Below are 23,563 nucleotides of genomic sequence, written 5' to 3' on the forward strand. Positions count from 1 at the left end.
CATATCTTTATTTTAACTCTAGAATTATTATTTTTCTATTGAATATCTTCATTGACAAGTTATTTATGTTCACCTCACATCACAGGGCATTAGAAGGTCAATGAGTATTAATAACTTCCCTTCATTTTGTGGGTCTAATTTAACAGGACTACTTTTTATTGTGGTATTCATAGTCTGATTATATGACAAATTTCATCCTCATGAATGTTTTCAAAACAAACAACATGCAAAATGCCAAGCTGTTCTGGCAAGAGCTTCCCTGATCTGTGCATTCTTTCATTGTTGTCCCCTAGTGATTCAATCCAGATTTGCAGAACAAAGATTCCAGGATGCAATGCATCCATCTTTCCACCATGAGTACTATCAGATCCTGCAGTAGAGTTTTAATAGCTACTCATCTAATTTATTTTTTGCAATGGGAAGCTGGAAGATAGCATACACCACTTTGCATGAGCCCCTGAGACTTTAAACTAGGAAAGACTCACATGTTCATCTTTTCTATTTTATACAAATTAAAGAAAAGATAACTGCTTCTTTTTCATCATATTCTGATCCCTATTTCCCCCTGCTAGGGGAGAAAGTTTAATTTTATCAATACAGATATATTGAAAGGAACTTTTAAATAAAAAATAATTAATGGGATTCCAGCCCACATAGATCTTGCCTAGAAATGAGATCTAGACACTCCTCTTAAACTCCAGACAGGAATCCCACCTGCTTGTTTACCAGGACTGTAGAAGACAAAATTTACCACACATTCTTTTAGTATAAAACTCCTAAAATTAAGCACTCTGGTTACCCATGTAACTCAGCACTTGTGCTCAGAACTTCATAAACTCTCCATTGAGGACTTCCCATAAATCTGGCAAAGCTGAACAAATTAGAAATGATCAAGGCCACATCAGCTGATATTTTCAGTATAAGCCATCAGGCAGAGCATTCATCAAGCAAAAAGATTTGTGTCTAAATCATGAGATTGAATCCAACTTGCCAGCGTTCTAACTTTGAAGATAGGCAGCACAGTGAAAGAATCTCTGCCACCTCTTCTCCCTCAGCTGAGTTACTGTGTAGTTCCAGAATCATAGAATATCTGAGTTGGAAGGGACCCCCAGGGATCATCAAGTATGCATCCAGCAAGCCAAGTGAGGTGACCTTTCCCTTCTACTCACCATTGGTGAACCACATCTGGAGTGCTGGATCCAGATCTGGGACCTCCAGACAAGAGAGACAGACATACTGGCATGAGTCCAGGAAAGGACAATGAAAATGATCGAGACTGGAGCATTTTACACAAGAAGGAGAGTGGAGAGTCTGAGTGAGCCTGTTTAGAGACTGTTTAACCTGGAGAAGAGAAGGCTCAGCGAAGATCTTACCAATGTGTATCAATATTTGATGTGGGGAAAATAAAGAAGCCTGAATCAGACTCTTCACAATGATCTCCAGTGAAAGGACAAGATGAAATGGACACTCCTAAGAACTGCAAAAATATTAGCAGAAGTCCTATTACTTCACCAGCACAAAAGGATGCTGAACTCAACTCAGAGAATGAGAACTAAGGCTCCGTAAAATGATCTAAATTATAGTTCAAAGAAGAATCACTAAAAACAAGAAACAGTAAACAAATGTAGGACTGGAGAACAGAGGAAGAGTAGAAATGAACCTCTGGAATCTCTGTACTTATCGTAGACTTTCTGGACCAAATTTATAATATTTAATTTTGACAACTTATCAATCTCAGCTTGCCAGAAACAGTAGGTCACTGGTAACTACTTTATGCTCATTTCATCTAGTACTGTAATTGGTATAGACTATGGTATAAACAGCTATCAGTAAATCAGCACTTGAAGAATATGTGAAAGCTGCTTCCCAAGAATATAATAAATTTCAGCAAGTGGCTTAAAATAGTTTTCATAAATATTAGGCAAATGATCAAAAATGTTTTTTACTTAAGCTTGAAAAGATTTGTGATTGCATCAAGATACCCATACTGCCCGCCAACTTTGTATGAGCTTCTATAACATTCCTACAAGGGCCAAACCTCAATAACCAGCCTAAATAACATCCTTTGGAATCTGATATTTGCCTTGCCTACATCTGCTCTATGTGGCTCACAATGCTTTACCATGCATCCGCCTCAGCCGACATGACTGAACTCCAAGCTTCTATTAATAACGCACTAAAATGATATTTCCTCTCTATGGGTTCCCAGGCAATTGTTCCATCAAAGCGAGTCATATGAAATAGTTGAGGAGGTTTCTGGAAAAATAACTGAACATTTCTGAGGCTGGATGTGGTTCCTGTCATAAACCATCTTACTTGGTTCTTCCATGTTCAGGCTAAGGGGTGTGAGGTTTCCTCTGGTCTGATTCATTATCTGCTTCAAATCTTGGCTTCCCAGCATAAAATAGAAAGAATGGAAAGTAAAAATATAAAATAAAGGATCTGGGGAGCATACTGCCCATGGCATTGCAGTGTATCAGTCTTTGGCCATCTGGACTTATGGCCAATGGATCTTAGAATTATTTCACTTCAATCTTTATAGTGGAATAAATCTACATGATATCATTCAAATAGCAATAGGAAACTACATGCTAGTACATGCATATTAAGGCACCTACTCACTGCAGGTTCGAGCACTGAACATGCATTCCCTTACCTTGTTGATGTACCAGGGATGGGACGTCCTGTATCCACGAGAACACACCAGCAGTAGCCTGTGGAAGGATGGCACTGCACTGGTTTGTAAAGGCCACCCTGAGCACACTCTGGAATAAACACATTGTCTTTCTGGGGTTGTTTAGCTTCCTCTAGAGCTGACTGAAGTTCTTGATCACATGATGATGCTTTTGGAAGGAAAAGAAAAAATACTAAATAAGCCATGTGGAAAAGGCCTACTGGAAATATTGAACAGTTTTTTAGTTTTTATAACTTTATTTATTTATATAAGGAATGTATTTGAAGAGGCTTGAGATAGCCCAAGTTGGTTTATGCTGTATACTTTTAGGACTTTTAGTTTGCTTTTCATGAACCTGCTTCATAATACGGTCATAAGACTATCCTGACACCCCAACTCCTACACTGGATATAATCTGTGAATAACCAAGTACTTTCTCTGCCATCTTAAAAAATTCTCCCCCACTCCACAGTTCCTAAACACTGATTCTTTTCAGAGGGAACAGTAAAAACCCAACTTCTTAGGATTCCTTATATATGAATTATTCATCTAGATATTCATCTAAATGTTTATTTTCTTTATATTTTGGAACAACATATTAATATAGTGAAAATTCTTCCACTTCCTTTCCTGGCGTTTCTGGTATTGATAATATATTATTTGCTCTGGAGGCCAAACACCCCAAAGAAAAAGTAATACATTTTTATCTCTGCCCTAACAGTATGTCTCAGATCTCTTCTGAATGCGGGAAAAGCACATATGTATAGATGTTCCTGGCCTTTACATGAAACTGAACCAGGAGGCAAAGAGCAGAAGCCCCAGGAACTGAGAGTGCAAGTCATTTCACATCAATCAGTAAAACACCTCTGCTGATGAATTTTGATCACTGTTAAGCTGGTATATGTGGCACTGTAGGAGATAATAAATTAGGTGATAGACTATTTACTCAAGCCGTTCTTTCTCCCGGATTTTTAAATTCAGTCTCCTATCATGTGAAATTTAGACGGTTAATAAAACAGCTTTTGTATAATTCCAAATTACTCTAGTGAAAAAAATTTAAATATTTGAAAAACTAAAATGTCCATAACAATAACCTCTCTACAAACAAACACATGAATGACAGGAAAATCTCAAGTTGCTGGAATTTCAATAAATAAGAAAATCTGTTCAGTTAAAACCAGCTTCTTGCAGATGTGGATGAGCAAATACAGTAAGACTTCTGATGCAGTGGAAAAGAAGACGGAAGTTAATCACCTTCATATTTTAAACAGCGCATGACTGCATCTATGCAATAGCCTGGTTTCCACAATATTGTATTTTATTCCAATATATGTAAAAATGTAAGTTAAAAGTTTAAAAAACAAGCTAACTTGATTACAAGACACTGAATTATTTAGTTAGTTAGTTCTTTAGTTGATATTTTATTATTATTTTGTTTCATATGGCAGGACAGCCAGACAAATTGATAAAATTTGCATGGTTTGTCTTTGTCTACCCCTGGACATAATGAGAGATTGAATAGATCTCAAAACACTAGTGTTTACATAATAAACTGTAATTAAAGAATCAGTATAGTGAGGAGAGAAAAGATCCTTTATTAAAGGCAAATAGTTAATTATTTACATGTTAAAACCTTCACAGAAATAGCTATAGTGTCACAAATTGGAAATCCATCACCAACATCCTGTTAGAGTAGCCAAAATAAATCATTTCCTCAGTAAATCTGGATTATGATTATTATTGACTTACAAAGTAGAACAACCCTGGAAAGCACATAACTTTTATCTTGGTTGATAACTTTTTATATTTTGTATATAATCAAGCAAAAGGGAGCAAAAAAAGTGAAACAGCTGTGGTGAGAGGGAGGAGGAAATCATTACTCCTCTTTAAAATCCAGTAAATTCTTTTCTCATTTACACTGATAAACCTTGGTATCATCCCATCAGCTCCTGTGACCTTTTCTCATTTTACATCTTTGGAAACTAGCAACAGAATCTGGCAGATGTACATATATTCTTATTAGTTCTTGCTAACCCACAGGAAAAATACATTCGGAGGTTGGACTCGATGATCTTGAGGTCTCTTCCAACCTAGAAATCTGTGATTTTCACCCTCTGAGATTTGTTTAAAAAATTTGGAGACTACATAGGCAGATCATCCAGATAAAGTGTAAAGCACAGAGACAGTGTGATGGAGAATTCCCAGTGCAAAAGCAGATAAGGACAGTTTCAGCTGTAAGTATGCACAATACCACCTAATTTATGGGCAACTCCAGTTTCTACTGATTGAAACAACCAGAACAGGATTGCTGATTCAAAACCACTGGAGTCATGGGCCACTGCGACAAACCTGCTTTGTGGTGATTCAGTAGCAGGTGTTACAGACCTAGATAAATGGACTTTATGCTCCTGACTGACTTCCCAAAGAGAGTTTTCAAGAAGCTACTGCTCAAGCTAGAATTTTAGCACTAAAACAGAAGCATGAAGTCTTTTTTTTTTCTGGTTGTTTCTCTGATTCTAAGTCTCGAAGGTAGAGAGACACGGTAATATGGGACAGATTTCAGAGGCAGGTTGCGAAAGTGGCTTTATGGCTTTAAGAGGGACAGTGACAGTAACTGAAATGAAAGTTCTAAGATTAAAAAGGAATGTCCTTTATGGCAGAAATCTTGGAAATAATAGACAAAAAGGCAGGATTCATACCAAATGCTAAGGGAAATGCCTTTTAATTTGGAAGACTCTAGTGATGAAAAAATATGCCTTTGAAGAGAAGCAACAGCACACACATTCAAGACCAAAAAACATATAGAGGAAGCTATGGTATTTCCAGGAAGGACTTCCCCTTCTTACAACATTTAGTTTCTTACCCTTCTCCTATAGGAGAATTTATCTATTCTATAGAGAATTTATCAGTAGTCCTAAATTATTTTTCAGAAAAAATAAACCAGAAAAAAGGTAGATTATAACAGGCAAACTGGAAATAATATAAATTAGTGTGATGGACAGTAGGCCTGTCAGTTCTGTATGTGCCAAATGACAAATCTGCTAAATCCAGTTTGTTCATTTTATTCATCAAAAGTGCATAATAGTTTGTTATTTCTCTTCCTTACACAAAGGCAAACAATGTTCAGGTCAGCTACCAGGCAATCTGTTTACTGACTGATCAAGAAAGTTATTTCCTCAGATTTAATATTTTTGTATACTTTTAACACAACCATTTGTGCCACCACTACTATTTCCCTGTTTGTTTTCATGATGAGAATACTGTTCTTATATAAAGTACTGCAAAACTGTGTTTACCTATAATTCTGCTTGCTTTTTCCAGAAACAGAACATTAGTCCTTTGTGTAATTTCCTCTCTAAGGAACCATTCATTCCCTTTCAAACTTTTCTTTCTATTATTTACAACAGGAGCACTGGAAAGATTCAACTGTAGCCTTGTGATGGCTAAGAGCTCTTATCACAGAGCTACCATACTGTTGCAAATAATTGCCTTTGTAATGTCAGAAGAGTCATAGTCAACAAACATTCATTTCCCAGGAGAACCAGTGATAAATGTCATTAACTTAGAAAATGCCTGACAGTTTGTCCAAACAATCTGACAACAACTATGATCTGGAACTGTAACAGATGGATGCCAGAAGTTCATAAAATGAACAGTATGGAAAAGGATCTATGCTACAATAAAAACAGAATAAGTACAACAGTTATTAAAATACGTCAAACTTTCAATGCGCTATGCACTACCTTCCTCCCAGAAGCAGGAAAACACTGACACTCTAGCTTCTTCTTTTCACAGAATATGTTTACGCTCTTGTTCTTTCACTTAGTTACTTCAGTTCTGTCTTGACAGCAAAAAATAAATAAATAAAATAATCATCATCATCATCATCATCTTTGGATTTTTTCTGTGCTCGTTCATTCAATAGAATAGTTGGACATAGCTGAAAACTCCTTTCAAGATAGTCTACCATGTTCACCAGCCACGCTGTAGCTCACCTGGGATATTTTGTTGTAGGTTGATAAACCTTCCTACAGTTTCTATCCCAAACTATTTTATTCCAGGTTCATAAGCAGTAGTCATTCAACACACAAATTTCAATCATGTAACAAAATAGGTATATTTCACACAGTTTTACAAGACCACCTACTTACTTTGAAAAAGTCTTTTTTTGAAAGACAAAGTTAAACACTTGTTCACCACAAAGAACGAGTTTAAAAACCTGCTTCGAATGTAATGTACGTCATATTGTTATTCCATTTCTTCCCTTTTTCCTTTAAACATTCATTTTCAAATATACTTTTCCTGTTCTGGTTCAAGATGCCTTCACAGTCCATTACAAATAACCAGTGGAAATGTTTCATCTTCTGTCAATTGGAAAGGTACTCCAGCTAATGGGAAACAATGTGGAGAAGTTTCATATTTTGTAATCCTGAATCAGTTCTTGTTGCTAACAAGCAATTCTCCCTGAAAAAAGGTCTGCATTTCAATGAATCAAGCTAATTTTCATGAACAGAAAAATACCTCAACAGTAGAAGGGTATAATGCTACAAACCATTATTTATGAGAGAATATGTTTATTACTCTCTGATGGGCTACTTAAAGTGTTTATTAATGTTTACTAGGTGGTATCCTAGAGGAGAAAAAGAGGTGGCTTTTCTGGGAAAGTCATCTTGAAAACAACTGCATACCTGTGCATTTGTCTGTAGCATATCTAAAACACCAAGCACCATATTATGTAAGTTATAATAATAAGTGTGTTAGTGTGGTAACAGGAGATGTTTTAGCCACTTGTTTCAGAAATTCTGTCAGTTGTTGGGCCGTGTCTTACCACAACTTCTCCCAACGTGTGGATTTTTCAAGATTAAAAATAATTCTGATATTTTTATTTTGCTTAAATGTGAACTGCTGTTTCTTCAGTGTGTTCTACAGAAACAAGCTGCCAAATCTGCAGAAAATTACAAAGGCGTCTGCTTACTACTTTAACATTTCCTGCCACTATATAAACATTTCCTTTCAATTTCCTTAACTCCACAATATCTGTATCACAAACAGAATCCATTCAAGAAAAAAAAAAATCTATTTTCAGTTGATTCCTTCTCTGTCCTTTTCTCATTATCATAATGGGGCATGAAAGGACAATTTAGACAGCCTGGTTTCCAGGTTTAAGGGATCTTTTATCAGACCTTGAGGCTCAGTGTACTCTACAGAAAACAAGTAATAAGAAACCTGTGAACAAAGATACTCTGAAAAGCGATACACATGCTCTAGAGGAGTGCAGTGTTTCTAAGAGGATACACAGATAGAATATATTTGTGTCCAAATTTCAGTATACAGAGCTTTAACTTCTGTGACTATTTCTGCTAATCAAAATGTTATCAAAATCATCAGTCTGTTCTACTTAATTTAGCCTAACTTAGGCACATTTTCAGAACACATCAAATATTGATTTATACAAGTTCTGTGCTAGTTTATTTCAAAATCATAATAATTAGTATGGCTAAATAGTTCTCCTATTAACTCCATGCAACTCTCCAACAAATTCACATCTCATGAGGATAAGAATTTAATTCTTTTGCTTAGTGTGAACCCTCTTACAGCCAGTGAACAGGCACAGAAGAAAATGATTACAATGTGTTTTTGTATTTTCAAATAGTGTTTTTTTAGTATTCAAGTTTCATTGAATAGATTTCCACTTACACTACACCAAATTGTATTTCCACATATGACCAAAACATTCACTTTAGAAAAGCAGTAGTGAGTGTGATGATTTCTATTCAAGCTAACTCCAATCTGCAGAAGAGTTTACATTGACTGGATGGCAGATTTAGAAAACAAAACAGCCTATCACAGCAGTTATTCTTACCTCTAGCAAACATGCATCCTCAGGGTAAACTAGCAGGTTGTTTACCTGTAGCTGACCAATTTCATCACTCAAAATCCCTGACACCTGGTTCTGCTATAAAGAGAACAGCAGTATCCAAGGAAGTCAATGAAGTATGTTAGCTAATATAAATGACAAACAGTGTCTAAACAACTTCACCCTAGTGAAAGAGAGGTAAGTTCCATGGCTTCATATTCTTTTGGGGTTTACAGCCTGCATTTAGACCTCCTCTAGCACAACAGATTCCCTCCGTGAAGAGGCACATGGGGTTTTATAATGGGGTTTAAGATGACAACTTCATAACCTTTAGGTATATAAAGTTATTTTTCTCATCCTTTATGGCCATGGTATGGACACCTCGCACTAATCTTTCTTAAGAAACACTGCTCCTATAAGAATTTATAAGAATTTTAATTTTTTGCCTGCCCTCTCTCGACTGTTTCAAATAAATTCATATCTAAGAGAAATCAAGTGCAACTCAGTGATACAAACAAATGGAGGATCAACTTTGCTCATGCTTCTAGTGTCTTACAGAGACTACTCGTAAACCTAAATCAAAAGGGAAATATGTCTGTGGCCCAATCTTCCCCCAGCAGAAATCCATGGAAAAATACCCACTAAATTCAGTGGACAATACATCAGGTCTCAGCTGAATATACTCCCATATACGTATGTTTCCAATTAAACCCAATATTTGCTCATGGACCAAGTACTGAGTGGAAGGAATAGGTAACATTAATATCCAATCAAACTTAGTCCCAACATCTAGATTGCAACCAAAACCTAAGACTACGGTATTAGTACTTATCTGGCGCCACATGTTTTGTTTTATGTTAGGTTCAGATACTCATCAGCATGAGGGTTCTCAAGGCCTGAAGAAAGCTGGCAACATTCCTTCCCATACTCATTCTTATTTGTGAAAACTTGTGGGAACCAAATATTTCAGGCCCCTTGTGTGTATTTGCAGACTACTCTTAATGTACTGTTGATCACTATTTTGCACTTTTGGAGTTTGAGTGGATGACTGTGGCCAAACACAAAGCCCATGGCTTCAACAAAGCTCTATAGATTAATTTATGTACTTCACTCCACCAAACAAAGCAGGATAAATCACCAACAGATGCTCTCATTTATCTATGTGGTTTCATATGCAAAGACAAGACACAGCAATAAATAAGGATGATCATCTGGAAATTCACTGAGTTCATAGAAACAAAAAGCCAAAACACAGAGAGCACCAGCCCCCATTTAGCTTTACCTGAAAAGGACACAGCCACAGTGACTCCAATCTACCTGTATACACCAGCATTATCTCCACGTTTACCCTGGGTTTGAGAACCTACGCGGTGCTATGTTAAACCAAGACTACACTAATTCTGGTTCTAGCAATAGGAAAAAATTTGGGTGCCCATAAGAAAAAGATGTCAGATTTAAATATGGTGACTTGCTCTTTAATCAAAGTCCAGACCCACATGTCTACTAAAACTTTTAACAGACCCCACAGTTTCTGGTTTAGGGAAGGTTTCTCACACACCTCTGCAATTCTGTATTTTTTTTCTTAAAATTTGAAACGCAGGGAGTGCTGTGAGAAAGGCTGTAACTACAATACTGTAAAAGAAAACGAACCGTTTTGCCACAAAAGCCTGCTACTTTACTGTTTGGTTTGTTTGCTTAATTGTTTTAATTTTTAGTCCAACTTCTTGGTTAAAGAGATGAGAAATATTATGTAAGTATTCCAATTTATCCTGCCACAGAATTACAGTTCATTTAAATTACTCATTTTAATTATTCATTTACACCAATTTTTCCCCTTCACTGGGTTCTCACACTGCCATTGTACAAATTATAAGGGCCCAAACTAGCTACTTGTTTTCCAACAAAATGTAACTCTAAATTTTGGTATCCTTATTTACTTTGAATAAATCAGTAGTGTGAGATCTGTCCACTGAATTGATGAAAACTTACAGAGAAGTTAGTCTTCATCTACAAGTGTGACAGAATCTGGCTTTAAATACTTAAGTATTAGCATTTAATCCTCCTGTAGATAAATGACAGAGAAACATGAAGTCAGTATAAATTAGATTATAAATCTGAGTTCTTTCAGTGACGCATTTAGCATTAGAGCCTAAATGTTATCCTGAACATCCTGAGTCAAATATTTATTATACCATCTATGAAACGTGAGAGAGCAGTGAACCAAGAGTAGCACATTTTTCTTAAAGCTTTAACAGCAGAGTGTAAAAATAATAGCAAATCTTTGCAAAGTAGATTGCTTTAGACAGACTTAAGCCAAGGATTTTTTATACCTTACACTCCACACTGGATTTTTGAGAGCATCCTTAACACAAATCAAAAAAACAAACAAACAAACAAAAAAACTCTTAAGCCAATGGCTATTCACGTGACACCAGGTTAGGAGGTAAGTTCCCTAAGCCCCTTTTGCTTAATGAGTTGAGGATGTACACTAAATTAGAAGACTGCACAGAGAATGGATTATCATCTCCAACTGCTTCTGCTTGACTTTGATGACTTGGCTTCCCCAACATGAAGGGAGACATGGCACAAAAGACTGCCCTATTCTGCAAAGACATAACTGAAAGCAGCATTTGCAAACTAGGGTGAAACCTGATTTTCCTCTAAGCTGAGACATAAGGGAAATATCAGTTCCTATTATTGTTAGGTATGACTGCATCACACTGTCAAAGCACAGCAGCACCATAGCCTTCAAACTGCAAAACCAAACAAACCAAAAAGCCACCACCCAAAATTACAGCACATGAAAATCACTGACTTCTCAAAAACACAGTGGCTAGCTGGCCAGTCCACTATAGAAATCTGAAGGCTCATTCATTAAACAAAATTGCGCAAAGCTACCATTCTTCCTTTATGAGTATATTGACCAGCAAATGTTATTTTTCTGCCAGTGGAAAAATCTCTCATTTTTTAAGAAATATTTGAGGTGAAAACAAAGCTGGTTCACTTTTTCCATAGAGCTGTGAAAACAAAAGTCTTTGCCAGGTGTGCTGAGAGTAAGCACTTGTTTGAATAGCTCTATTAAAAATTACAAGACAAAATGTGTAAACTGGGTTGCCTAAATTCATGTTTTGGCACTTGAAAAAGCCAGCAGCTTACAGGAATATTTATCTATCAAATGCTTCCCCTCAGTGAAACAGGAGTGATTTCTGTTCACCATTTGGGAAACTGAGAAGCTTACATCAGTGCCTGGATATGACTTTGGGTACTAGACCTTAGGCACCTAAATAGTTCTAATTTCAGAGGTTTCCAGTGGCATTGCTGCCTGCAGTTTATGTCAGATTGCTGCCATTGATCCACACTGCTGATGCTGTTGGCACTGTGCAGTGTTTTCCAGCCCTATTAGCTTTATTGCCCAACTCCTGCCTGAGATGGCTGTGCTCCATCTATGCTCTGTTTTCTAAGTATCAGCTTATTTCCAGCTCCCTTACAGACAATTACCCTGGACATATTATGGACAGTTACCCTGGAGCAACTATGTCATCTACCTGCACATGTGAAAAGCATTTGACACTGTCCCACACAACATCCTTGCCTCTAAATCGGAGAGGCATGGATTTGATGAATGGACCACTTGGTGGGTAAGGAATTGGAAGGATTGTCACACTCAGATCGTTGCAGTCAACAATTTGATATCAAAGTGAAGACCAGTGACAAGTAACATTCTTCAGAAGTTGGTACTGGGGCCAGTGTTGTTTAATATATTTGTCAGTGACATAGACAGTGGGATCAAGCGCACCCTCAGCAAGTTTGCCAGTGACACCAAGCTGTGCAGTGTTGTTGATGTGCTGGAGGGAAGAGATGCCATCCAGAGGGACTTGGACAGGCTTGAGAGGTGGGGCCATGTGAACCTCATGGAGTTCAACAAGACCAAGTGCAAGGTCATGCACCTGGGTTGAGGCAATCCCAAGCACAAATAAAGGCTGGGTGGAAAATGGATTGAGAGCAGCTTTGAGGAGAGGGGCTTGGGGCTGTTAGCTGATGAGAAGCTTAACATGAACCAGCAATGTGTGCTTGCAGCCCAGAAAGCCAACTGTATCCTGGGCTGCATCAAGAGGAGTGCGGACAGCAGGTCGAGGGAGGTGATTCTCCCCCTCTGCTTTGCTCTCATGAGACCAAACTTGGAGTACTGCATTCAGCTCTGTGGCCTTCAGCATAAGAAGGACATGGACCCCAGTATAAGAAGGACATAGGACAAGGAGTAATGGGTTTATACTAAAAGAGGGTAGGTTTAGATCAGATATTCAGAAATTCTTTACTATGAGGGCGGTGAGGCACAGGCACAGGCTGCCCAGAGAAGCTGTGCATGCCCCATCTCTGGAAGTATTCAAGGATAGGGTGGATGGGGATTTGGGCAACCTGGCCTAGTGGGAGGTGTCCCATGGCAGGGGGAGCGGAACAAGGTGATCTTTAAGGGTCCTTTCCTACTCAAACCATTCTATGGCTCTACGAAATACTTATTCAAGATGTAAACAGCATCAACATAAGAATGAAGCAATCATCTTAAATCATGTTCCGTCATGCAGTGGTACATGACAGAAGTTATCTCCCCCTGTACTCCCAAGGCACCCGATTACTCAGGCAAATCCTGGAAAGGCATGAGAAAAGTCAGTATTTCTCTGGCAAGGTTTCTCCACAAAAAGAAAGGAGCATAACCCTAACCTGAGCTAGACCTCCCTAGAGCCCCCATTCATGGGGCTTGTCCTGTGCAGGCTCTTTATGAAAACAGGGCACCCTCTGCAACCTTCTCATGTACTCTGCAGCCTGCCTGTGTGTCCCCCCCATACTGTCTCATTTCATAGGCAGTGGAAGAAGGTTCAGTGACAAAGTACAGTGGGACTTTTGATCATTATATTCTCAGATTTCACTGCAAGAATCACAGGCTTCAGGGACATGAATCCTAGTCACTGCCACAGAAGCCAGGAGGAGCTGGGAGGACATTTGGCTGTTTTATGGCAATGTGGTCTGAGATGGACACATAAGAAGTATTCAAGTATATTCAAAAATAAGATATTATTTTGCATTTAGTAGTTCTCCTCTGCATACCTCAGTGTATCTTACAAAAATGGTAAATATAATATGCACCTCTGCCTGTTTATAGCAGATTGGATGGTCATTACAAAATGGTAAGGATTTGGGCACTCTGACACTGAGCAGAGATTAAACAAACTGTTCCAAAGGGAATTCTAACTTCTTGTGAGTGTTTCAGGGAGTGCTACTCTAACAGCCATAAAGCGAAAGTTTATGCTACTATCATTCCCACTGCCTCTTCTGTGGCTAAGTAGAATGATTCCAACCCTGGGTCTCTCAGGTACATACCCTTCAAACCTACTTCATCCCAGCATTTAAAAATTGTACGAATATTGTGAATATATTTACACCCTTAAAAAGACAAATGAATCGAAAACTGGCCATTCTTATTCTGACTTGCTCTTCACTTTGTCAAAGAGATGTCAGGAAGCAGGTGGAAAATTAGCATGCATATTTACTGCTCATGTCTCTAATTAAAGGAACTGTGCTGTGCAATGAAAAGTCCTTGAACAGACCCAGAAGCAAATTCTGTAAAGTGCTATCATCTGTTGAGTCATGCTACTCCCAGAATGCATTAACTCTTATCCTCAGCATGAGATTAGACGAATAATGTGTACATGAACCCTATTCTAAAGGTAACTGCCTTGCTTTAACCTCACAAAAATCTGAATCTCATGTTAAACAAAATGCTGTACAGGTCTCGCTTTGACTCTCAGCACATTATATCTAAAGCACACTGTAGCATGTAGGAAGTCAGTATTCATAGCCGGAGAGGCACAGGATTCTGATAGAAGACTGCTAACTTATTTTGGCCAAATTTTATGTGCAAGAGGATGAGCCAAGGAAGAGTAAAAGCCAATAATACTAATAGTATTTCTTTCAGCTCCAGAAACTTTTTAATATAGTTTTATGTAGCTTTTATTTTTTTTTCTCCTCATATGGCTATGGTTAAAAAACTCAGCTTTGTGTTTTGGTTTCAAGAAGAAAGCCAAATCTTTGGCTTGGCTCTACCTTCAAACTTTGGAGAAAAACAAGGGGAATGTGAATTAAAGATAAAAATGCTAATTCCACCTCACTTTCATCTCTGTTTTCAAAATGAAATAGTTCTCTGAAGTTTACATAATGTTAAATATAGTGTGATTGTGAAACACCCTTATGCTTTTGAAGGATAGAAAACCCCCTAGCATATTGAAAATCCCAGGTCATGATTTCTGGTCCTGTAAGCTGAAGTCATTCCACTGTACACAGGAGGGATCACCAACAGAAAAGTTGTATACACGGATCAACAATTTTAAAGGCTTCTTAAATGACATATAGTAGCAAAGTCAAAGGTTTTTTTGAACAAGTAAAATTAAAATTTTAAAGTGTGACTAATGATCCTTAATCCTTTACAAAACAGTGTCTTATGGTTACTTTAGGTGCTCAGAAAATTAGTTTTAAGTGTTCAATTTACCACAAAAATGATCCATATCAATGGAAAAAGCCTTACACAAATACTTCTCAACAATTTATTGTGTGTGAGAATAAAAAGTTTCAGAAAGTGTTATTTTTTGGAATGTTTGCTTAGTATGTTTCCCACAAATATTGCCATCCCTTTCAGAACTATTCCACACACACACACTCATGCACATCTACCTCAGGCCTCATTTATTTTGGAGCTCTATATGACAAACAGAGAAAATCCAAAGGATTTGTTTTGGCAGAACTGTTCAAATAAAACAGATTCTAAATATTTAACTTTTCCAGATAACCAGCATCACAGGAAACGGCAATGTTGGCATTCAGTCACCTAATAAGGAAACGTTTTTATTATAGCTTATGTGAAGAAAGTTCTTCTGTTCTTTCTACATATTATATGCTTTGTTTTCTTTTTACTTTGTGAAGGTTAAAGGTTACTTGATGGCTTGAAAATAATGCAAAATGAAGCACAATGCATGATGCTCCCAGGAGGCTGTGAAGCTGTTGCAACTGGAGCTATTGCTGATTAAATCTGTCTACAAAGCACTCTGGGCCAAACCAATCAACCATTGGCATAATTAATGAAGTCCAAAAGGGCCTTTAGTGGGACTGTTTTCATCCATCAGGAGAAACAAACACATGCTAACGTGGAGTGGACAAGCCTGTGTGTTTACAAACCTGTTTGCCACGGGTCACTGTTGTGAATAACTATGGCACAATCCCACAGTAACTGGCACGTACTAGAAATTTTGCCTCATGCGTGTAGGCTCATTTAAATAGGGATAACACAGGGGTGAGTTTTTATATAGGCTCTCTTTTATACCAAAGTCATGGTTATCCTTTTTGCTTGCCTGTGTTCTACATACATATTTATTGCAACCATACAATGGCAGGTACAGTTTGCAGAAAGACAGGGAGGAATCTCTGAAGTTTCCAATCAGTTGAAATGAAAAAGGGTGAAAACCCCATGGCATGATTTACATGATTGGAACAAAGAAAACAAAAAACATAACAAAAGGCAGGAAGTCTAGATGCAAAATTGAAACTGAGAAAAAGAAGTTAGGTTGTGTCTTTTCTTTTACTAAAATGCTACCATTTCCACTGGTCAGTGCATATTTTTCTTGATTTCCACCTCTTATACTATATTAGTCTGTAAAGCTCCTGATTGTATTCAATTGACCTGAACAAGACACTATCTCAAGCATATCTCTGCTGAAACCTTTGCTTCTGTTGGCACTGATCTGTCCAGACTACAGCAGCCCTCCCAGAAGCAGAGTCAGGGTTAGATACCCAGAGTCGCTGGCTAGCTGCCACGAATGTAAGCAATCAAGCCACGCCATCTCTGTGCAGTAGCTGACGTCAGATGCTTTCGCATACAATGCTTTGTAGGCTGCTCACGTCTCCCCAGTGACATCCTGAGGAAGTAAAATTGGCACAGAATATAGGCCAAGAATGTAGTAACACTGGTCATTCAGACTAACAGTGTTGATGTTCTGACACTACAGTGAGTTTTATTTGAAAAACAGAAGATTCCTTCCTAAAACAAACAAGCAACAAACAAAAACCCTTACAGCCTTGATTATGGATAATGATGATTGTGGATAATGCTATAACAATAAGCACATACTCCACTAGCTTCAGGATCAAACACCTAGTTTCTCCCCCAGTTTGGCATCCTTCAGTATCCTGCAGTATGGATACCACAACTGAATAAGGTACTCCTGAAATGGTCTCTGACATCCTACCTAGATAGGTAATGACACTTTTCTATGTTTATTCCATCTAGGAGTCAAAGTATCTCTCCTATCCATTGCACTGCACTGTTCAGGTGGTTGCTTGTAAGACCTATCAACTTGTTTTTGACTGCAAACTCATAGCATGACCTACAGCCTTTATTCCATGGTATCCACTCCTGTCTTCAGTTGCAATAGTCAAAAAGAGAAGGTAGAAGAATAGAAAGATGAGAAGTCTGCTTTGGAGGAGAAGCCTAAAACAGCAGCATTTGAGATTGAAGAATGATGCCTGGGCAAAAATGGAGAAATTCACAGTGAAGACGTGGGTGGAATCTCTACCTATGGCAGGGGGGTGGAGTTAGATGATCTTTAAGGTCCCTCCCAACCCAAGCCATCCTATGATCCTATGATTCTATGATTCAAGATCAGCTATTCACAGAAGAGAAAACAGACAGCAAAGAAAGGACTGGAAACAGAACAGTATATTCTGTTTGTTTAACCAATGGTGAGGATAATTAATTATGCTAGAGATAACAAAGACAATGAAAAAACTGCATAACATTCCAATAAAGATAGATACGAAAAACAACAAATTAAGCTTAAAGGTAGTACTCTGACCCACAAATTTTCTTACACAATTGTAATGGGGAAAAAAAGATCCTAGGCAAGGGATGTTCCATACAAAAGCGACACAGGCTCATTTTGAAAAGCATATTGAAAAGGTAACTGCACCACAACATCTTTGAGGCTAGCACTATTGTTACTTATGTGATATTATATACGCTGCATTGTCAGCAGACACAACAAACCATAAACATCACAAAGCCTTCTTAGATGCTTGTCACTACATGAAATCCATGAAGCTAAAGTCAAGCACCATCCCCTGATGATTAGAGACTCAGGAGCAATAGTGAGTCTCTGCACAACTAGACACTTACATGGCACCTCATCACACCATATTCTCCTTTGCAGATTTGCAAAGTTTTCTACATATCCCATGTGCTGGATAAATCACATACAACTAACATAACAATCTTCCATTCTTCTTTGTCTCCTTGCCACTAGTATGGTGAGAATTATTGACTATTGTTAACCTTGAGTCACCCTAGAAACATGGGACCAGACAGGACACAACAAGTTCTGACCCAGTTACCTCCACTCATGCTGATGTTAGCAGCAACTATGTGGTGTTGTTAACAGGATTAAAGACTTTAAAGAAAATCACAACGCCATTAACAAAGTCTTCTAAAAAATACGTCTGTTCCTGAATATTCAATACTCCTGAATAAGACTTCAATGTACCAAAATACATCACCTCGTCTACAGAGAATAAAGTTGTACAGCAAAGCAACAATGAGAAAATACTAAGCTTTGTTCACTCTTTCAGCTGGCAATGCAAATGGACTATCTGAGCTCTTCTGCTGACAGCACATCCATTAATGTTGAGAGGAATTCCAGCTATGCAATAGCAGCAGTATTGGGGTAGACCATCCTTTTATCAATGATCTGGCAGACAGATATATCACATACTAGCTACTAAATGAAATGAGCGGGCACTGTGTTTCCAAGACAGGGAATAAAAACATCAACAGTCCTGTACCACTAATGTCCCAGTTTGCGGGGGGGGAGGGGAATCTAGGCCTGATTCCTGATTCTCTTCTCTCCTCATCATGCTCCCAGTGGCATTGCCCATCTGGCTACAGTGGAGTCACTCCTATGTACACTTGTCTGAGTAAAAAGATGCTTCATGCCTGCTAAAACTAAAGCATATCCTCCTACAGTCATTTGCTATTATTATAATGAAATGTTTAGTTTAAGGGATGAACTACAGGATGTGTGACTACATTAGAAGTCACTGTTTCATATTTGGGATGTTGGTAGAGAAAGAGAAAAGTGACCTTTCAAACCACTGACATTTATACTGATATTTTTGGCTTTGCTGCTTCCCTGTTGAATCAACTCAAAGGCACTAAAAATAATGCCCTAAAAATGATTTTAAACTGTTTTTTTAAACCTGATTAGAAACTGCAAGAACACTAAGATCATAAGTCTCTTAAGCCAGGTGGGACTTGGCCTTTATTCAGCCAAACAGGAGAGCAACGAGAATAACAACTCTTTCTTTACCTTTTTCAGGCCTGTAAGGGCTATCAAGATTATGGCTTTAGCTATGGAGTCAGAGATTTGGAAAAAACAGACAGGAAATGTCCAAAATCAAAGTACTTATATATCTTCTCCCCAAACCAGTTATGTAAGTAAAGAAGCAGAAAGGGTCCCCACCTCCTTGCCAGCCAGACTAACTGGGCACGGTGCTTCTGTGAAAGCAGGGTGAACTGTATGATGACAAAGTGTGACGGACATGAACCTCTACAGCTAATCACACCCCTGCCTCTGTTAGCAGTCTGCATTGTAATGGAGTCTGTGGGTGGATTTATTAAATGACAGGGAAACATAATCAGACAGGATCCACCCTGTACATCAGTGGAAGTTTTCCTCAATACAGATCTGAAGATTTGGCCTAGTGACTGAAGGGGAGCACTACAGACCCTCAACCTATTATTTGAACCTGAACAGGTCTTGCAACCTTGAACTAATTTCTACTTTCTTGCCAAAACTGTATCTCAGCTTCTGGGGGCCCAAGTGGATTTAACTTGACTTTATACTCCTCTGCTCCCAGATGAAACACCAATCAGTCTGATGCACTGCTCTAACTAGGTGCACTGGGAAACAATTCAAGGGTATTACGTGCCCTCCTGAACAACAACAAAAAAATCCTTTCTGCTCATCACAGGGGACAGAATATTATAGAAGATACTGTGCTAAAGGAACCTAACTACATATTAGCTTTATGGCTGCCTCAGTGCACATGGAGCCTAGGGTGAAAAAGTGAGGAGGGATGAAACCATGACTTCTAAAGTAGTCACATATACCATAGTTCATTCCTTGAACTAAACTGCTCAGTGTTTTAGTAGCAAATGACCATAGGACAGGCTGGTTTGGTTTCAGTGGGGACAAAGCCTCTTTTCATTCACACCAATGCACATAATGAAACCACTGCAGTCAGAAGGGGAATGCCACTGGAAGCTTGATGAGGAGAGAGGAAAAAGTAACGAAGTCATCTATTCAGTTACCTTATTTGCTTGCGTAATATCACCAGCCCTTCCAGAAAAGACAAGAACCCCTACTTCCTTCTGGTAGGAAGAGAAAGCCTCTTGGTTTTGGTTCCAAATGTGTGTTGCAAAACAGGGACATGTCCAAATGGATTCAGATAATGGTTTGAAACATAAAGATTTGAGGACTTTATGTATTTATAATGCATTATAGTCCAACAAAAGCTACATTTAAGCAGTCATCAAAATAGAGGACAATAAAAGTTCTTCCATTTTGATAAGCTGTCTTTACTCACTGAAGGACGGTAAAAATGGTAAGTTTAAATAGCATTTAAATAACATTGAATCTCACTGGAAAACAATGGAACAAGGTAACTCACTGTTTAAGTGGTGATAACAATTTTTTCATATCTTGTTATGTTTCATTGTGACTGCCTGATTGAAAACCAGGTATTTGAATGAAAAGATGTTTTTTATGAAAAGCATTTGCTTTTCAAAAAAAAAAAAAAAGTGATTTTCAATGAGAACAAAACAAAAGCAACAACCCAAAACAAAAAGTTGTTTCTTTGTGTGGAACTTTCCAGGGAACCACATTATCCAAGATGCCTGTAACTCCTGTGAGGTATCTCTGCATCTTTTGTAAAGGGGAGATTGTTATATCCTGCATGTGTAGTAAGCCTGGAGAACCCAGCACCACCAAAAAAAAAAAGTAACAATAATAAAGGAAGTCATCAAGTTTCAAAATTACAGTTCCCAAAAAGCATTAAAATGAACATTTCAAAATCACAATTTTGGGTTTTGTGACAAAACTGTTCAGCTATTTCAAGGTATGCTTTTATTATTTGTTTGAATTTTCATCTTGTAAATACATTTTTTTTTAGCTGAAATGTGCATCTTTTTATTAAAAAAAAAAAAAAAAAAAAAAAAAAAAAGCTCCCTAAGAAGTCAGATTATTTCTAAAGAAGGCTGAGTTTTCAGCCAGTTTGGGATATTTAGCTTAGCCTTCTCTTTTCTCTTGTGTTTTGTAATGCACCAAGAGAATTTAAGATCTGAAATTTAATTTACAGCCTTAATCTTATTTAAACACAGTTTTATTTGTGGTTGAATGCAGATACTTGGCCTGCCGCTCTTAAACTAAAACAGGTATTAAAAATAGCTTAATGAAAAACAGTGGTCTGTCTCTTCAACCACTGCTTCTTCTCCAGTAACACAGAAATCTAGTGCATTATGGCAACAATAGCTAATGCTATTTCTCAGCAGTGCGGAGTACAGGAAAAACATGGTGTCTAGCATATATCTGGAACAGTCTATTAGAGAGAGGACAGAGCATGATAGACAGAGTGGAGTGAAGAGGGAAGCAAGCCAGTAGTAATACGATACTTGAGGTATATACAGCACCTTATAGATTAAAAGATCTCAAAGTAGTTTGATGTACTGTAATAATGCAATTTGACTGGAACAAGTTCTCTCATGCCAAATATGACCCTTGGTGTAGCTTTGCTTGGAAAGGAGACTTTATACCAGTCACAAACAGAAAAGCCATTGCATAAGGGCATGCTTGGGGAAAGGATCCATGGATGATGGCATCAACCTGGGACCTTAAGTGTCCGTAAAAGCAGATTCTGTAGACAAGTCTTGGACTGATGTAATAGCTGCATTGCAGATGCATGGCCAGCACACAGGTTTTAAGGTGAATTCTACTCCTCCCACAAAATTCCCTGTAGAAGTTGAATTTCTTTTTCTTTTATACCAAATGGAAAATGCTAGCATTAATGATGAAGCCTCACAAATTGTTTCAAGCATTATAAAAGGAAAAAGGCAATAATTTAGTTTGAAAATAATTAAGCAATTCATGAACTGTAGCACAAGCTGTCAATCTTTTCAGGAATTTTGTTCAGACATACTTGGCTTGGCAAATAAGAAAGTTGGAAGTTATACGTGATAAATGATCTCACTAAAAATCCCTCCAAATTTAAACCACTGTGACTGCCCTTAACTTGATCTACAAGGGAACATCTAGAAATGAATTTAGCCTGTCAGAAACATAGATGTCAGGAAAACTTGGCTACAACCGCCAGGGCTGATTCATGTTACATGGCTACCAGTCCTTCTATACGCAGTATTTCCATTAACAGCAGTTAGAGCTCTTTTGTACAGAACAGTCAGAACATACAGAATTGCATATTCACATAAGATATTAAAAAGCGTGTATCTTGTCGTGACTGTTTTGGGCTTTTTTAAAACATTTTTTACTCAATTAATGGTACAGTTAGCCATTTGACTGATCCATTTGGAAGAAAAATTGTTTTCCTCAGAATAGTCTAATCTGTTTTATAAAACCAGAACAATCCTGCCAGAATACCAGATAATTTTGATCAAAATTAAAAGTGAAACTTAAATTTTTGTTATTCTGTAAGGTTAGCATTTTGTAGAGGTTTTCATCTCACGGATGAACACATATGGAGTTTTTAGTTTTACAAAATGTGGTAGAGTTCCATAAGTATACTTAGAGCAATGGAATAACTTTACTTTCTGTATTCCAAACAGGGTTTCTTCTTGTTCAAGAGCATAAACACAAATTTACTAAAGTTTTGAAAAGATGAGTCTCAGGGCTCTCTGACTTTGCTCGCATCTCTTTCATTTGTTTTGTTTTGTTTTGATTTTTTGTTCTGTGTGTTTTGTGTTGATGTGGGGTTTTTTTGTTCATTTGTTTTTTTACCAGTTTAACCTCAGGAGTATTGGATTGGATTTCAGCAAAAAACAGGACAATTGTTTTGAAGCCATTTTGTAGGTTGAAATGCCTAATTCTATGTGCTCAACCTTGTCTCAAGAAAATGCAAGGGAATCAATAAAAAGTTGGCCTCCACCACACCAACAAAGGTATGCAAAGTTTACTGTCTGTGCCCATTGCTTCAAGGGTTGTTGACTGTGAGGAGGCAGGGAAGGGAAGGCATCTCTGCATGTAGCATGGACAGCATTTTCTCATAATTATATGATTATTGGGATGATGGAAAGCCTGGCATCTCTTACTGTTGACCCTTATGGACTTCTAGTTGCCTGAAAAATTTGGAAGCCACTTAAAGGCCTATCTTATACATATATTGCCCAGCAATCATAGCACAGCCAAAGTCAGATCCAGACTCTCTAGGCTGGAAGATTTATCCATTTCCCAGAAGGATTATGTCTTTAGATATGATCTAGTCCAGCATGTTTCTATGCATTAACATGATTTACTTTTTTTTATTCTTTTTTTTTTTTTTGCCTCTTTTGTTAAAATATAGACTGTTAGCCTGATGTCCAATATTGGATTTATGGAGCTTATTGATGTTTTTAGGATTATGCAAAGTGATGTCTGTGAAACTGTGGAAAGCTATGTGCAGGTGGGGGAGTGCATATCTGAAAAGTAAAGGAGAACTTCAGACATGACTGTTGTGTCATTTACTTTCTGCAGAAAGTAATATGGTATAATTAAAAATAGGGAAGATTAGTATCTTTTGGCATCAAATTTTAGCACACGCAGTAAAATAAAAATTACCAACCTTGCATAAAGCAGATTTATTTTTTTTTCACAGTGGGGGTCCAATAAAACCCTGGAACATCCAGAGCATAAAGAACATCAACTGGATGTAAAACAGAACTCTACTTG

The 23,563-nt window shown here is 37.7% G+C and overlaps 1 protein-coding gene across 6 annotated transcripts in view; it reads right to left on the reverse strand.

Annotated features, from left to right (window-relative positions):
• Positions 1-23,563, reverse strand: part of SMOC2 (SPARC related modular calcium binding 2) — a 147,455-nt gene that overhangs the window by 41,587 nt on the left and 82,305 nt on the right. For all 6 annotated transcript variants that reach the window (XM_080585234.1, XM_080585233.1, XM_080585232.1 and 3 more), the window contains exon 8: positions 2,657-2,843. In XM_080585234.1, the coding sequence (XP_080441360.1) occupies positions 2,657-2,843 (187 nt within the window). The remainder of the gene's footprint in view (positions 1-2,656; positions 2,844-23,563) is intronic.

The sequence above is a fragment of the Anser brachyrhynchus genome, assembly GCF_964034855.1.
Source record: "Anser brachyrhynchus genome assembly, chromosome: 3".
In the NCBI taxonomy this organism is placed as follows: domain Eukaryota; kingdom Metazoa; phylum Chordata; class Aves; order Anseriformes; family Anatidae; genus Anser; species Anser brachyrhynchus.